Source organism: Pseudophryne corroboree, chromosome 7 (assembly GCF_028390025.1).
Source record: "Pseudophryne corroboree isolate aPseCor3 chromosome 7, aPseCor3.hap2, whole genome shotgun sequence".
NCBI lineage: Eukaryota > Metazoa > Chordata > Amphibia > Anura > Myobatrachidae > Pseudophryne > Pseudophryne corroboree.
The window spans coordinates 170,792,150-170,810,385 of NC_086450.1; the positions used below are offsets into that span (position 1 = coordinate 170,792,150).

An 18,236-nucleotide genomic window follows, 5' to 3' on the forward strand; every position below is an offset into this window, starting at 1 on the left:
TCACCGGAACCAAGCTCCACCCCTTTTTTACCCAGTTCTGGGTATGCGCACACATAATCACAAGGATTACGCTGCCGCATGCACAAATGTCCAAGCAATGAAACCAGCTCATGTGCAAACAGAGAAAAAGAAAAACACGCCCAGATAGGTTAGTGGAATAAAAAGAGAAGATGGGTCCGCCGGATCCTGTTATACTGGATTGTATCATGAAACAGGTGAGGTTACATAAATTGCTACTTAATCAAGCTATATATCGCATTGCAATGATATATAGTGAAAAGGAACAATTGTATAACGAAAGCCTTAATGAATAGACCCCTGTATCGCCGTCAACTGTAGCTCTCTCCAAGGCTCAGTACAGGTTCAGTATCCCTTATCCAAAATGCTCGGGACCAGAAGTATTTTGGATATCGGATTTTTCTGTATTTTGGAATAATTGCATACCATAATGAGATATCATGGTGATGGGACCTAAGTCTAAGCACAGAATGCATTTATGTCTCATATACACCGTATACACACAGCCTGAAGGTCATTTTAGCCAATATTTTTAATAACTTTGTGTATTAAACAAAGTTTGTGTACATTGAGCCATCAGAAAACAAAGGTTTCACTATCTCAGTATCACTCAAAAAATTCTGTATTTCGGAATATTCCGTATTTTGGAATATTTGGATATGGAATACTCAACCTGTACTTACAGTAGATCCCTATATGACTATCCTGAGAATAAGGGCAATGAAAACATATTAAAAAAAAACCCTCTCCCATATTTACTGACATCCACTCCTCTGTTGAGTACAAATCATAAATGGACATATGCGTTGTTAGAGGTTTTAAACCCCAAAAAAAACAATATACAGACCAGGTTAGTTGTCAAATTTATTTTCACCAGAAGGATTGTTACATGATGGAGTTGAGATTTGCTGTCTGCTGGCACTAACTAAACAGGATGATAATGGATAAGGCAGTTATCCATTTATCAATTAACTAAACAAAGAATGAATTGTCAAATTTTGTGGACAGAGAACTACCCAAACATGGGACATTGATAAGTACAATAGTTTAGCAAAGAGACCTCTTTTAAAAAAAAAAAGAAAATAATGTACATTGCATATAGTAAAAATAAGGTTAATGCTACAGTATGCCACCACCAAGAGACACTCAGACAGCTAAGTAAATCACTACCGGTTTATAAGTAGAGACTGGGTACAGACTAGAACGATGTGCAACGCAATATAACAAGACATTGCGCCACCATACACACTATACGATATATCGTACAACGTCCGATTTATCTTTACATACTGCAGGGAACACATTGCGTCGTCAGTGGAATCATCCCATTCAGCACATCCAATGGTAGGATCCAAGGAATGATGTTTGGGTACGACGGATTGCAGGTACACACGATATAAAGTGTACGATATACACTATTGTTCTGATCCATGTTGGAACAATATATAGTGTAAGCTATGTTGCATAGTGTACACTCAGCTTAAGTCTGGTGTTCTCCAAATAAAACTTGTTGGATCCATCATGGACATTGAGTCCATCTGCAGATACCACATAAGCTCCCGTGTTGCTGTAGTTACAGGATTGGCAAGAGTCTATAGAGGACCATTTGAAACCACAGACAGAGAACTTATGTTTTACTATTGTTCCTTGGATGTCACACCCCTATTTGTCAGGCATATTTGATTGGTTAACACTTTTCTATAAACTTCAAAGCGCCAGAGATTATTGTGCAGTTGCCAGGGCTTTGCTAAAGGGAGGAAGCAGCCAATTTACACTTATAAGTTAATACAGGTATAAATTTGCTGTGTTTTTATATAAAGATTTTTAAATGAATGCAGGCATGTCTGTAGGATGTAATAATATAGAACAGGATTCAGAACAAATGCTTCAGACTTAATTCAAATCTTCCTCAAAATCAGCCACTTTATTCTTTCCGAGGGCAAACGCAACTGCTTCCACCTCACCGCCACCATTGCTCGCTTTCTGAAAATGAATCTGTATAATATCCTCAACGTCATCTTCATTTTCTTGGTCAACTTTGATCCCACGCAACAGCACCGTTCTTTTGACAATGCCAGAACATATCTGCAATGTAAACATACCCAGATACTCAGAAACAATTGACTGTGATACAATAATAAAAAAATAGATTGTGGAATATGGTTAATTCAAAGACTGTAACTGAAGGAAATGTGGTTGAGTTTTATTTACTTTCAGATATGGAATATTTTATCTAGAAACTGTAGTAAATTATTGCTGCGGGATGTACTGAATATTATGTCTTACCACTGGTATACCTCCAAACTATCCTGATATAGTCCTGATTCACGGACCTCAAAAGGGGCAGAATTGTGTCAAAAGTGTGCAAGTCAGGGTGGAGTTTGGATCAACTGGGGAAGAGTTTGACTGAAATACAATGGGACTTATTTTGTCAAAAGTTGGCATATATGAGGGGCATATTTATCAATGATCAGGTTCTAGAATGAAGTGTAATTCCTTACCGCTGCTATTCACAGATTGCAGGGATGTATTAAAATACACCCGTATGGTCAGGGTCTCTGAAAGGAACCCATCCCTGCGGTATGTTACAAGTCAAGTGATCATTAATGCGATCACCCCATTTCTCCTTCATGAGCCGGGCTCTACTGACCACGCATGCACAAGTGGAGAGTGCAGGGGAAGGATCTAGTGGACCCCTCTCCCAGTACTTTTTTGTGTTAGCTACGAGGGCCACACACTCTCACACTCCGGAGCTTGGTAAATTCAGCAAATAAGCAGCCCCCATACAGTAGGTTTGTATGGGGCTGCTTTTTCAATAAAAAATAGGGGACCGCAGCAGTTATCTGTAATAGGTGTTTTAGGGGGATGGCTCTCAAATATTAATTGATAGGCCCCTATATGTTGTGAGGTATACACTGAGTTGAGCGTACACATTAATACGCCTGTTCTCAGACAGATTTTTTGCACCAGGGATAGGACATGTGTGGATGCACATTTCTTGATGTGAGGTGAATGCCTTTAAAACAAATCACTTGTTTCTATTCCGCTACCATTTCTGGTGCTTCCTAAAACATCTGACAGTATCGATTTACAAATACATATCTAGAAAATGACCGCATATTTTTACCTGCAGTTTGTGCAAATGTTGTTCTACAACTGGTTGCACTGTAATTTCATGTTCAGCACACCCGACTGCCAGCTGGTGTTGACTCCTTTTTAGGACACGCTGAGCCACTTTGAAGGAGAGTAATATGGACAATGAAATATATTCTTCTATATAGTATTTTATTATTACTTTATGCCTTATGTAGCCCAGACTTAAACTTCATCACCCCAGGCCACATTTGGTCCCCCAAGGTGTAGTATGGTATGCCGGCGGCCGGGTTCTCGGCGGCCAGCATACCGGCGCCGGAATCCCGACCACCAGCATACCGACAGCTGGGCGAGCGCAAATGAGCCCCTTGCGGGATCGCTGCGCTCGCCACGCTGCGGGCACAGTGGCGCGCTACGCGCACCATGCTACTTATTTTCCCTCCAGGGGATTCGTGGACCCCCAAGAGGGAGAAAAGGTGTCGGTATGCCGGGTGTCGGGATTCCGGCACCGGTATACTGTGCGCCGGGATCCCAACAGCCGGCAAACTGAAGACCACCCGGTCCCCCACCAGCTTTCAGTTCATATTTCTTCAAAGTTCCATTGCACTATTATTTTTTACAGGCAGCCCTGCATATGTGCCTTCCATAATCCAGTACTGAAAGGAAATTAGCCTATTCAGATAGAGGAAGCTCATGCTCATTGCTCTCTGAGCAGGAAGACCAGAGTGGCGCACAGCGTAGCCACAATCAAAAAGAGGGGTCTACCTGAGATAAGTAAGGGCAGGCTATGCCTCTGCAGAAACCCTGGGGGTCCATTCAGAATTGTGCTATGGGACCAGCGCATTTTTCTCTAAGGGAAAGATTTATCAAGCTTGGAGAGAGATAAAGTGGAGAGAGATAAAGTACCAAGCAATCGGTGCCAGTCCTTTTTCAAACACAGCCTGTTTAGGGACAAGAGCTGATTAGGTAGTACTTTATCTCTCTACAAGCTTTGCTAGAGCTCCCCCCAAGCCCCTGTTTAGGTCTGTACTTAATATACAGGCCAGACACTGATTACTATTTTTCCTAGTTAATACAAAATCAAACTGGTGTTGGAATAATCAATGGCCTGCTGGATTAAGGAGAACATTTGTTACATTTAGGGAACATGAGCATGTGGAGTACACACTTAGTAACTATGGTTGTATTAGATATATAAACACACCTCCATTATGTAGATATGTAATGCAGGCAGAGTTTTTATTCCTGTTGTAGTCCACCGCCTCAATCTCTCCACCTCCTATATTAGACTTGTAGAAAGTAAGCTCCAATTTGTCCTTCAGTAACTGATCTGGGATGTCAGCAGGCAGTCCGCTAACACATAGTTTCTTGGTAGAAATATCCAGATTTACCTATAAAACAGAAAATGAAGACAAGTGACGCACGAATGATACACTGTCTATAGCCAGTCTCACAATGTTATACAATATATGGTTTTGTTGTACCTCAAACTCCACTGTTCTTTCTGGGTTTATTCCATGAGCTCTCACTTCTACATCTGCACCATTTAATTTCAGGATATGCTTTCCTTTGTTAATAATGTCTTTGGCAACTGTAATAAAGAGAAAAAACTTAAAAAAGTTAATTTAAATGTTATCGCCCCCGATCTCCTGTCTGAAGTGACGGGAGATCGCAGTGGACAATATACAATTGATGTCCCCTATCGCACTGAACGTGCTAAACTCGACTAAACTAATGGGCGCGATCCTGAAAAGTGCTGTTTGGGCGACCAAAAGGATCACTTTTCAGCTCATCACCCCCGGCGGATGCGAGCTGAAATGTAGACGCCGGCAGTGTACAAAACATTTGACTCTCGCCCTAAATGTCATATTCTTTCTGGGTCTTTCATTACATGCAGTGCAATCCCATAGATAATAAAGGTACTGTACAGAAGGTCTCAAAGAGAAAAGACTCAGGGATGTACTAACTATGCCTTGCGGAGTGATTAAGTGGAGAGAGTTAAGGCACCAGCCAATCAACAACTAACTGCCATGTTACAGGCTGTGTTTGAAAAATGACAGTTAGGAGCTTATTGGTTGGTAGTTTATGGGTGGGTATACACTAGAACAATGTCAGCCTGATTCGCTATTTCCAGGATCCTCTTAACATAACTGTATCTGGGATCACTCCAAATTGTTAGTACCAATGCTACTGCAACATTTGATATTTTGCAACAATTGTTGTAGTCACAAAATAAAATGAATGCAGACACCAGTACAATTCCTATTGGGAATTCACCAGCATAAATAAGGTGAATGTTGTTCAAAAATGCAGTGTCTGAATGGATAGTGAACACGTCATACATATGTGTTATTAATAAGATGCAATTAAATGTAGAAATGGAAACGGATGTGGACCATCAAATCGACAGTGTCTAGGTCGACAATGTTTAGGTCGACCACTATAGGTCGACAGTCACTAGGTCGACACGGTTTCTAGGTCGACATTTGCTAGGTTGACAGGTCAAAAGGTCGACATGAGGTTTTTGTTTTGTTTTTGTGTTGTTTTCTGCGTACAGTAACCGGGAAGCCGAAATGAGTGCACCAAGTCCCCTCGCATAGCTCGCTTCGCTCGCCATGCTTCGGGCAGATTACCGTTCCAATCGTAGTCCACGTGGATCGCAAAGTATGAAAAAGTTCAAAATAAGAAAAAAAAATGTGAAAAACTCATGTCGACCTTCTGACCTAGAAACCCTGTCGACCTTCAAACCCTGTTGACCTAGTGATTGTCGACCTATAGTGGTCGACCTAGACAGTGTCGATCTTCAGACCAGATCCCATGGAAATAAAGTAGGAAGGAAGAGAAATATATAACTCTAGGGAGAACCACCGGTCCTATATATGAGTCTTGTACTAAACATATTCATTTGTTACTAACTAGTTATCAATTAATATTCATACCGGTTCAGTATATAATTCACCCAAGGAAAGTGAAAACCAGTGCGCTATTTCCCCATAAACCCCTCCTTTTTTTTAAGGCTGCCCTTGGCCAGTGCTCTTAAAAGCTGGTTAAACTGACAAGGTAAAGTATTAATGTAATAGGTGATGAGATGTTAAACACATACGATAAATTACACCACAACTTGCAAACTTCCTTCCATTGAAATGCATGTGTTCAAGTACTGTACCTTGTTCACTCTCAAACGTGATAAGTGCCTGGCCAGGCTGTAACTCATATGGGCAACTAATGGCAATGTGACAAGTGCAGGAGATATCAGTAAGCTCGTCTTTACTTGGATTTTCCTCAGTTTTTTCCTTTTCTTTAAAATTTACATTCTTTACAGGCAATTTGTTTTCAACCTGATGTAAACAAAATATCAATATTATGAGGACAATTGCAAAAATCCAATTGGAAATCTAAAAATACATATGAACATAAGCAAAAACATTCATGAATGTACTGCAGTAGACAAAAATAAATGAAGATATGTGGAAGTAGAAGACAACCATACTCAGATGTACATAAACAGCTTTTCCAAAAATGTGTATTGCAACTATTATGCTGTAGATAACATGCTAACTTAATATTTACCAACACAATGACCCACTGTTTGCATGTGTATGATTGATGCCTCAGAGTGACATATAAATGAGTGTACCACCTCCAAGATGTGACTAATACCCCTTTTACACTCACACAGCCAGGTCACTCCCGGGATGCATTCCTGGGACTGACCCCTTTCACACTGGACTAAGACCTGGGATCAACCGGGGACAGCCCCATTTACACTGATCCCGGGATATCCCTGCAAATGCATATGTATGTCATTAGAAATGGCCTGCACCGTCAAGAACTGCTTTTTCAGAGTCTTCATTTTGTTTAAAACTTGCTGTTGTGTACGGTTCATTCCTCTGGCTTCAAGCATCTTGGATATGTTTTTATAAATGACTGCATCTTTCACTGTGCCTGTGATCTGCCTCATTATTTCCTCCTCTCCCCTAATGCTGAGCAGCTCTCTCACCTCCTGGTCTGTCCAGGTCGCCATGCTGCCTTGCTTCCAGGCTTCCAGGATGCTCCCCATGGCTCTGAAAGATGACATCATCTTTTCTGAGCCCAAGAAAGCTCCAATCCGAGGCCTTTTAACAGTCCCGGGTAGTATATCCCGGGACGGGCCCTTTCACACTACACAGCTTCCCGGGACGGTCCCGGATTCAACCCTGGTCGAGACCTGGGATGAAATCCCGGGATGCTCGTCCCGGGAAATTGTCCCTGTACGCTTTCACACTGAGCAAAATCCCGGGATTATGCGCGTTCATGTGCAATATCCCGGGATATTTTTGCGAGTGTAAAAGAGGTATAAGTGATGGGACTGAAGACTGAAAGGCAATAACTGGGTCGCAATTGCCTTTACTACTTATGCAGCGCAATTTATAAATGGCGTTAGGGTTTCTTTATAAACACCAGTTCTTAAATGGAGCTCTTAGCATTTAAACGTTCATGAAACCTTTCACCACTAAATACACTCATCTTACTTTAGGCAGGTGTTTTCAACAAGCGTTCACCTAAATGTTGGCATGTACATCACAAGACGTGCCTAAACTGACGGATTCATAAACAGGAAAATTGGTAGGACATGCACAGGGATATTATCACACAGACACAGAGAACTGCTGAGTGACCCCTTCAAACTGGGAATAATAGATAGGTAAACTGGGGTTGTGTCGGGGTGTATTTACTTAAAAATATATACATATATTCAGTGTGGGTGTAATGTGTTTTAATTTTTTTTTTCTGTACAGGTGCCACTGGGCCCTTTGTGTCATGAAATGCAAGCACTTTTGATTTGCCAAGTCCCATCATGCTCAGGCAGGCTTGCTGGGACCTGTAGTTCACCTGTAAAGAACAATATTGTTTACATTTTATTATGAATATTACCTCTGCACCCAAATCCCAGATGTTTTGAGTAGTGCCCTGTTGAGCTGGTTTAGGGAGGAACCCATTCTTGGAGGTTCCTACTTCCCTAGGGACTCCAGCCCAGGGCTAAACTGTCAAAGGCTGGTTGCCAGTATGGAAGGGGCCCTTCCACACTGGCTGATTCAGCATAGTGCTGGTTACTAGAAAATAGGAGGAACTCCGACACTGTTATTCCTCCCAATTTTTTCATACCAGCCTAGGCTCTGGTGCATAGGGCTGGCCAACAATTTGGGATGGGGGGCTCACACAATTGTTTATTTTATAGTTATTAAGCTATTTTAGTACAAAGCCTGCACAGGTTATAGTGATATGTGCTGTGCTTGAAACCAGCTCATCTGCCAGAGGCAAATCTATTATTGTTTCCATCAGTATCTGGTCAGTTTCTAAAGCAGATGCTTAGTAAATATGAGGTTGCTATAATTCTAATGTAGTAAATATATCCCATAGTCTCAGAGTTTGAACAAGAGGAGGACTTATCCCCCCAGTGGTTCACGCTGTGGTCCAATCCAGATATGGCGGCTTCCGGCCAGGTGATGAGAAGCATTGAGGATATTAAGATTTTCAATATCATCTATTTGTTCTTGGCAGAGCTCAGATAACTCGTGCTCCATTGACTCAGGGTATTTGCAAATATCATCTAATTTCTATGTTAGGCAATCTGTACATGGACCTACTGACAGCAGTTCCATCCTCTCATTTCAATTGAAATTATAGTTTGGAACAGACACATAATCTCCAGGGTAGAGCAGATTATGCCAAGAGGGGCAGTGTCCTCTGGTTCAGAAGACGTCGAGATACCTAACTATTTTGCAAAGCCTTTTCCTTTTCATGAAAATCAATCAAGTGGATAATTGTGTTGCTTTCTCGCATATGTGCAACTTAGTTAAGAACCAGATCACAGATGCAAGATACAGTACAAAGCAGCAGACAAGAGGGGTATTCAGGACAAGCAAGGAGAAACATGACATAGCAACAAACTTGAGACCAGAACTACTGTATAATGCTCCAAAATAGGGGTATGGACCCAGGGGCGTAGCCAGAACTTTGTGGGCCCCATAGCAACATTTTGAAAGGATCCCTGTCCTAATGCTTCTAAAGAGACACTTCTATGCAGCAGTTGATAATTTTATGCCCCACAGTAGTGCCCTAGTTTATTTTATGAAACATAGTAGTGCCCTAGTTCACATTATGTCACATGGTAGGGCTGCCAGTATACATTATACCAGTGGTTCCCAAACTGTGTGCCTTGACATCCTGGGATGCCTCAAGACACTAGCAGGGGTGCCTTGGATTGGTGGTCCGGGACCAATTCAAACTATTTTTGGTCAAAGTAATAGGCAAAACCAGTGCTTGTGGCTGCAAATTATAAAATATGAGGACAAACAGAAGCAAATATTGTCCCACAATACACTAAAGAATCTAAGGATGACACAAACATAATTTACATATTGTTATCTAAAATTCTCAAAGAAACTTTTGGCATGGGGGTACCGTGAAAAAGTTCTGATACTCTAGGGTGCCATGATTAAAAAAAGTTTGGGAACCACTGCATTATGCTATACAGTACCCCCAATTCACATTATGACATACAGTGACCCCAGTTCATATTATGCCACATTCTACTGCCTCCACTTCATATTGTACCACATTAAAATGTCCCAGTTTATATTATGTAACATTATAATGTCCTCCACTTCTTTTCATACCATATTACAATGAGTAGGTCCAGAAGCATAACTAGGTATAAAGAAGGCCCCAAAGCAAAAGATTGTAAGGACCCTATGTACCACCCAATGGTGAAAAATGTGTATAACTCATGAAACTTTGACAGGGAAGGTGGCCCCTCTCAGCTCTAGGCCCCATAGCAGCAGCAATCCCTGCACATATGGCAGCTATGCCCTTGTATGGACCTAATACTCTGACAGCTACCTGCTCCCAGAGAGAGGCTTTAATATACTGGCTCATTAGAATCTCTGATCATAGGTATAAATGATTGAAATAGCAGCATGCTCGCCACTGTGGAGGAGGACAAGGCATCAGCATAGGTATGGAGTGCACACTGTCAGCCGCTGAGCGGTGTGTAGGGTCTGAACACCAGAACTAGAGGGTGTAACGGTCTCTGGCACAATGCCAGGTCCAGAAAGGGAGCTAAAGAAGCAGGGACAGCTTGATCAGTTGCCTGACAGCGTGGAGACTCATTATGCTTTACTGGAAAGCCTGAGCTGTCAGCAGCAAAATTGGCAGGAACCAAAGTGTGGGGTCCCCAAAAATGCTGTTACCTGTGCTAGGCTTTGAGAGGCTGTTCTGCTGACATCATAGTAGAGATGACTCACAGCCTAACCTGTTTAGCATGGGGCTGCATTCTCTAGGAAAATGGGACCCACAAAAAATGCTGGTTCCACAACACTTAAGGAAAAACAGCTTTGTGCTGACAGCACTAGAGCTCTTCCCACACTCCTGGGCATTGAGAGTCAAGTAATAATCACTACAAATACATACAAAAATAGATTTAGGTGTTTTTTGCTGGTGAACTACAGGCTTCAGCAAGCAATGCCATGTCCAAATTTAATAGCTGCCGTGTCATGCTGGCACTTGGATAACTTGAAGTGCCAGCATGTTCTGACAACCAAGGCCCACTGGGACCTTCAGTAAATTTGTAAAAACAAAACTTTTAAATAAAAACACCAACACACACAGAAAAGTATGCTTTTTGATAAAATAAATACTTTCCAAAACTTTCCTATTTTTCCCTAGTTATTACTCACTCAGATCCAATGGATTCTTTCCAAGTAGCATCTACGTACTGGATTGATAAAATAAAAAACCATAAAGAACAAGCTGGTATTGTTTGTAATCAGAGATACTTCGCTCTGATTGATTAGAGCATGAAAGAAAAAACTCTTTGATTACTTAGAAACAGCAATACCTACCTGTGGTCCTAACCAATCAGAAAGTTAGAAGTATTTTTTTCAGTAATACTTTATCTACTAATGCCCCAATCTCTATTGGTGTGAACACTCCCAAACTACAATATGCGTTGTTCTGCAATCATATTGGATTGTCTTCTGATTCGATACCCTGTGAAACCATGACTCCACCGCATCATGTAGCTCATACTGTCTTGACTAACTAATATCACAACTCATACGCTCACACAGACATACTGTACACCTTAGGGAGTAACCTGCACCATTGTAATGTGACAAGTCCTGAGAAAAGAAGCAAGGAAGGTGATGGAAGCTGAACAGTATATTTAGGAGATACACAATAAAATAAGAATTTACTCACCGGTAATTCTATTTCTCGTAGTCCGTAGTGGATGCTGGGGACTCCGTAAGGACCATGGGGAATAGACGGGCTCCGCAGGAGACTGGACACTCTAAAGAAAGATTAGGTACTATCTGGTGTGCACTGGCTCCTCCCTCTATGCCCCTTCTCAAGACCTCAGTTAGGGAAACTGTGCCCGGAAGAGCTGACATTACAAGGAAAGGATTTTGGAATCCAGGGTAAGACTCCTACCAGCCACACCAATCACACCGTACAACTTGTGATAACCTTACCCAGTTAACAGTATGAACAACAACTGAGCATCACTCAACGGATGGCTCATAACAATAACCCTTTATTAAGCAATAACTATATACACGTATTGCAGAAAGTCCGCACTTGGGACGGGCGCCCAGCATCCACTACGGACTACGAGAAATAGAATTACCGGTGAGTAAATTCTTATTTTCTCTAACGTCCTAGTGGATGCTGGGGACTCCGTAAGGACCATGGGATTATACCAAAGCTCCCAAACGGGCGGGAGAGTGCGGATGACTCTGCAGCACCGAATGGGCAAACACAAGGTCCTCCTCAGCCAGGGTATCAAACTTGTAGAACTTAGCAAAGGTGTTTGAACCCAACCAAGTAGCAGCTCGGCAAAGCTGTAAAGCCGAGACCCCTCGGGCAGCCGCCCAAGAAGAGCCCACCTTCCTTGTGGAATGGGCTTTCACTGATTTTGGATGCGGCAATCCAGCCGCAGAATGAGCCTGCTGAATCGTGCTACAGATCCAGCGAGCATTAGTTTGCTTTGAAGCAGGAGCACCCAGCTTATTGGGTGCATACAGGATAAACAGCGAGTCAGTCTTCCTGACTCCAGCCGTTCTGGATATATAAATTTTCAAAGCCCGGACTACGTCCAGCAACTTGGAGTCCTCCAAGTCCCGAGTAGCCGCAGGCACCACAATAGGTTGGTTCAAATGAAACGATGATACCACCTTTGGCAGAAATTGGGGACGAGTCCGCAATTCTGCTCTGTCCATATGGAAAACCAGATAGGGGCTTTTACACGACAAAGCCGCCAATTCTGACACCCGCCTAGCCGAAGCTAAGGCCAACAGCATGATCACTTTCCACGTGAGATACTTTAACTCCACAGTCTTAAGTGGTTCAAACCAGTGGGATTTCAGGAAATCCAACACCACATTAAGATCCCAAGGCGCCACTGGTGGCACAAAAGGGGGCTGAATATGCAGCACTCCCTTAACAAACGTCTGAACCTCAGGCAGTGAAGCCAGTTCTTTTTGAAAGAAAATGGATAGGGCCGAAATCTGGACCTTTATGGACCCCAATTTTAGGCCCATAGTCACCCCTGACTGTACGAAGTGCAGGAATCGACCCAGCTGGAATTCCTCTGTAGGGGCCTTCCTGGCCTCACACCAAGCAACATATCTTCGCCATATACGGTGATAATGCATTGCTGTCACGTCCTTCCTAGCCCTTATCAGCGTAGGAATAACTTCATCCGGAATGCCCTTTGCTGTTAGGATCCGGCGTTCAACCGCCATGCCGTCAAACGCAGCCGCGGTAAGTCTTGGAACAGACAGGGCCCCTGTTGCAACAGGTCCTGTCTGAGAGGCAGAGGCCATGGGTCCTCTGTGATCATCTCTTGTAGTTCTGGGTACCAAGTCCTTCTTGGCCAATCCGGAACAATGAGTATTGTTCTCACTCCTCTTTTTCTTACTATTCTCAGTACCTTGGGTATGAGAGGAAGAGGAGGAAACACATAGACCGACTGGAACACCCACGGTGTTACTAGTGCGTCCACAGCTATCGCCTGAGGGTCCCTTGACCTGGCGCAATATCTTTTTAGCTTTTTGTTGAGGCGGGACGCCATCATGTCCACCTGTGGCAGTTCCCATCGATTTGCAATTCCGCGGAGGCTTGCATCCGTGGTCACCAGGACCCAGTCCTGTATGCCGAACCTGCGGCCCTCGAGAAGGTGAGCACTCTGCAGCCACCACAGAAGAGACACTCTGGCCTCGAGGACAGGGTGATCAGCCGATGCATCGGAAGATGCGATCCGGACCACTTGTCCAACAGATCCCACTGAAAGATCCTTGCATGGAACCTGCCGAAGGGAATGGCTTCGTATGAGGCCACCATCTTTCCCAGGACTCGCGTGCAGTGATGCGCCGACACCTGTTTTGGTTTTAGGAGGTCTCTGACCAGAGTCACGAGCTCCTGAGCCTTCTCCGCCGGGAGAAACACCTTCTTCTGGTCTGTGTCCAGAATCATGCCCAGGAAGGGCAGATGCGTCGTAGGAATCAGCTGCGACTTTGGAATATTCAGAATCCAGCCGTGCTGTTGCAACACTTCCTGAGAGTGTGCTACGCTGATCAACAACTGCTCCCTGGACCTCGCCTTTATGAGGAGATCGTCCAAGTATGGGATAACTGTAACTCCTTGCTTCCGAAGGAGTACCATCATTTCCGCCATTACCTTGGTAAATATTCTCGGTGCCGTGGACAGGCCAAACGGCAACGTCTGGAATTGGTAATGACAGTCCTGTACCACAAACCTGAGGTACTCCTGATGAGGTGGATAAATGGGGACATGCAAGTAAGCATCCTTGATGTCCAGAGATACCATAAAATCCCCTTCTTCCAGGCTTGCAATGACCGCTCTGAGCGATTCCATTTTGAACTTGAATTTCTTCAGATAAGTGTTCAGGGATTTTAAATTCAGAATGGGTCTTACCGAACCGTCCGGTTTCGGTACCACAAACATTGTGGAATAGTAACCCCTTCCCTGTTGAAGGAGGGGAACCATTATTATCACCTGCTGGAGGTATAGCTTGTGAATTGCCGCCAGCACTATCTCCCTTTCCATGGGGGAAGCTGCAAAGGCTGATTTTAGGTAACGGTGAGGGGGGGTCACTTCGAATTCCAGCTTGTATCCCTGAGATACAATTTGTACAGCCCAAGGATCCACTTGCGAGCGAACCCACTGGTTGCTGAATTTTCTGAGACGCGCCCCCACCGCTCCTGGCTCCGCCTGTGGAGCCCCAGCGTCATGCGGTGGACTTAGTGGAAGCCGGGGAGGACTTTTGTTCCTGGGAACTAGCTGCATGGTGCAGCTTCTTTTCTCTACCCCTGCCTCTGGCTAGAAAGGATGCACCTCTGACCTTCTTGCTTTTCTGAGAACGAAAGGACTGCATTTGATAATACGGTGCTTTCTTAGGCTGTGAGGAAACATGAGGCAAGAAAGTTGACTTTCCAGCTGTCGCTGTGGACACGAGGTCCGAGAGACCGTCCCCAAATAATTCCTCACCCTTATAAGGCAAAACCTCCATGTGTTTTTTAGAATCGGCATCCCCTGTCCATTGCCGAGTCCATAAGACCCTTCTGGCAGAAATGGACATTGCATTTATTCTAGAGCCCAGCAGGCAAATGTCCCTCTGGGCATCCCGCATATATAAGACGGCGTCTTTTATATGGCCCAGGGTTAGCAAAACAGTGTCCCTGTCCAGGGTATCTATCTCCTCTGACAGAGTATCTGTCCATGCTGCTACAGCGCTACACATCCAGGCCGAAGCAATAGCAGGTCTCAGTAGAGTAACAGAGTGTGTATAAACTGACTTCAGGATAGCTTCCTGCTTCCTATCCGCAGGATCCTTTAGGGCGGCCGTATCCTGAGACGGCAGGGCCACCTTCTTAGATAAGCGTGTCAGCGCCTTGTCTACCCTAGGGGAGGATTCCCAACGTAACCTGTCCGTTGGCGGGAAAGGGTACGCCATAAGTAGCTTTTTGGAAATCACTACTTTCTTATCAGGGGAACTCCACGCTTCTTCACATAATTCATTTATTTCATGTGAAGGGGGAAAAGTCACTGCCTGCTTTTTCTCCCCAAACATATACACCCTCTTATCAGGGACAGGGTTATCCTCTGAAATGTGCAATACCCCCTTCATTGCAATAATCATGTAGCGGATGGCCTTGGTCATCTTAGGCTGTAAATGTGCCTCATCATCGTCGACACTGGAGTCGGACTCCGTGTCGGCATCTGTGTCAACCATCTGAGATAGTGGGCGTTTATGAGACCCTGACGGCCTCTGAGTCGCCTGGTCAGGCACGGGTTGAGACCCGGGCTGTCCCAAGGCTGCAGCGTTATCAAACCTTCTATGTAAGGAGCTTGTATACCAAAAAGAAGAAAGGATTGGTCTCAAATGGCGCACAAAAATAATTAAACAATTACCTAAAATATAACTTTTATTCCAGTTTATCTAAAAGACCTGTAACTGTGAAATATTAATATTTTAATATTTTAATATTTCACAGTTACAGGTCTTTTAGATAAACTGGAATAAAAGTTATATTTTAGGTAATTGTTTAATTATTTTTGTGCGCCATTTGAGACCAATCCTTTCTTCTTTTTGGTATACAAGTTCTGTAAAGTTGGTAACACTACGGTGTGTGGCAGCACCCCCATAACTAATTCAAATTTATGAAATGGAAAATAATATGGGGTTTGTAGTAGTAAAAAAATAACATACAATACTATACTAGTGCAGTAGCTTCCCCACTCCCCTTTTCCCCAGATTAGTTATGTAAGGAGCTTACATTATCATTTAAGACCTTCCACATATCCATCCAATCAGGTGTCAGCCCCAACGGCGGCGACACCACATTTATCTGCACTTGCTCCGCCTCCACGTAACCCTCCTCGTCAAACATGTCGACACAGACGTACCGACACACTGCACACACACAGGGAATGCTCTGACTGAGGACAGGACCCCACAAAGGCCTTTGGGGAGACAGAGAGAGAGTATGCCAGCACACACCACAGTGCTATATAACCCAGGGATTTACACTATAATAAGTGACTACCCAATAGCTGCTGATTTTATGTCTTTTGCGCCTAAATTTATGTGCCCCCCCTCTCTTTTTCCCTTTCTGTACCTGGATACTGCAGGGGAGAGCCTGGGGAGCTGCTTCCAGCGGAGCTGTGAAGAGAAAATGGCGCTGGTTAGTGCTGAGGAAGAAGGCCCCGCCCCCTCAGCGGCGGCTTCTGTCCCGCTTTCTATGTGTAAAAATGGCGGGGGCTCGGACATATATACAGTCCCTGACTGTATATATATATGTCTATTCTTTTGCCAAAAAAGGTATTAAATTGCTGCCCAGGGCGCCCCCCCCCCTGCGCCCTGCACCCTACAGTGACCGGAGTGTGCGGTGTGCTGTGGGAGCAATGGCGCACAGCTGCAGTGCTGTGCGCTACCTTAAGTGAAGACAGGAGTCTTCTGCCGCCGATTTCGATGTCTTCTTGCTTCTGCTGTCTTCTGGCTCTGCGAGGGGGACGGTGGCGCGGCTCCGGGAACGGACGATCAAGGTCAGGTACCTGTGTTCGATCCCTCTGGAGCTAATGGTGTCCAGTAGCCTAAGAAGCTCAACCTAGCTTCAGTGAGTAGGTTTGCTTCTCTCCCCTCAGTCCCACGTAGCAGAGAGTCTGTTGCCAGCAGAAGCTCTCTGAACATAAAAAACCTAACAAAATACTTTCTTTACTAGTAAGCTCAGGAGAGCCCACTAGGAGCACCCAGCTCTGGCCGGGCACAGATTCTAACTGAGGTCTGGAGGAGGGGCATAGAGGGAGGAGCCAGTGCACACCAGATAGTACCTAATCTTTCTTTAGAGTGCCCAGTCTCCTGCGGAGCCCGTCTATTCACCATGGTCCTTAACAGAGTCCCCAGCATCCACTAGGACGTTAGAGAAATACTATTAAACCTAGTGTTCCCGCTAGGATGTAGGCAGGGCAGGGTGCAGAGGTGCAGGGACAGTACCGCCACGCTCAAAACACATCAGCATCACTTTATTACCATGCTATTACCCTCCAAGGCTTGATAAATCTGGGCCTAATTCTGGCCTGGCTAGATTCAGTAGTATTTGATATGAAAATGGCACATGACACAGTTTATTTGCAGAAATTATACTGTAATCTTTTAAATGTATGCCCAGATTTATCAAACCTTGAAGAGTGATAAATAGCACGTTGATAAAGTACCAACCAATCAGCTCATATTTGTCATTTTTCAAACACAGCCTGTAACATGGCAGTTAGGAGCACAAATTTAGCACAGCTATGATCAGGTCTGAATCACCCCCATAGTTACCATCCTAGAAATCCTTTCCTCTGTCTGACCATGTCTCCCTCCTGCACTTAGCTTCTTCTCTTTGCATCTTCTGTCCTACTTCATCTCCTGACTCCAACTCCTACTAGCTACAGACTGGACTCATCTACATTTATACAATTTCAAACTGACATATTCCTATTGGTTCCCTGTAACTGATAACTGTCAGATTCCAAAGTGTCGTAAAACATGTCCAATTGTTCTGCCCCAAGGTGGCAAACAGGACATGTAACCTGCGGTCATAAAATTTTGTTACTTCCTTATTCATCAAAAATCTTCCTTTGGTTATTTGAAGTGTAACTATGGGGGTAATTCAGAGTTGATTGTAGATGTGCTAAATTTAGCACATCTACGATCACTTTTACAGACATGCGGGGGGACGCCCATCATAGGGCTAGTGCGCCCCGCATGTCTGGTTCTGCCCCGATGCACAGGTACAAAACCGTACCTGACCAGTAGATCCCTACCAGCATAGCTCCTGCGCACTGGCAGGGAGCTTCTTGTTGCAGCAGCTGCATGTGGCACCACGCAGCCGCCGTGGTCCCCCCCCCAATGCATGTGGCGTCACGCAGCCGCCGTGGTCCCCCCCCCCACGCAGCCGCCGTGGTCCCCCCCCCCAATGCATGTGGCGTCACGCAGCCGCCGTGGTCCCCCCCCACGCAGCCGCCGTGGCCCCCCCCCCCAATGGTCCGGACACGCCTCTGTTGGCATTGGCACGTCC

General features: G+C 44.5%; 1 protein-coding gene across 2 annotated transcripts in view; it reads right to left on the reverse strand.

Annotated features, from left to right (window-relative positions):
* Positions 1 to 869: 869 nt before the first annotated feature.
* The window catches only part of NMI (N-myc and STAT interactor), an 85,592-nt gene continuing 68,225 nt past the window's right edge, over positions 870 to 18,236 (reverse strand). For both annotated transcript variants that reach the window (XM_063933755.1, XM_063933756.1), the window contains exons 5-9: positions 6,278 to 6,449; positions 4,596 to 4,702; positions 4,316 to 4,502; positions 3,146 to 3,252; positions 870 to 2,103 (exon numbers count right to left, since the gene is read on the reverse strand). In XM_063933755.1, coding sequence (XP_063789825.1) covers positions 1,912 to 2,103; positions 3,146 to 3,252; positions 4,316 to 4,502; positions 4,596 to 4,702; positions 6,278 to 6,449 — 765 coding nt within the window. In that variant the 3' untranslated portion in view covers positions 870 to 1,911. The remainder of the gene's footprint in view (positions 2,104 to 3,145; positions 3,253 to 4,315; positions 4,503 to 4,595; positions 4,703 to 6,277; positions 6,450 to 18,236) is intronic.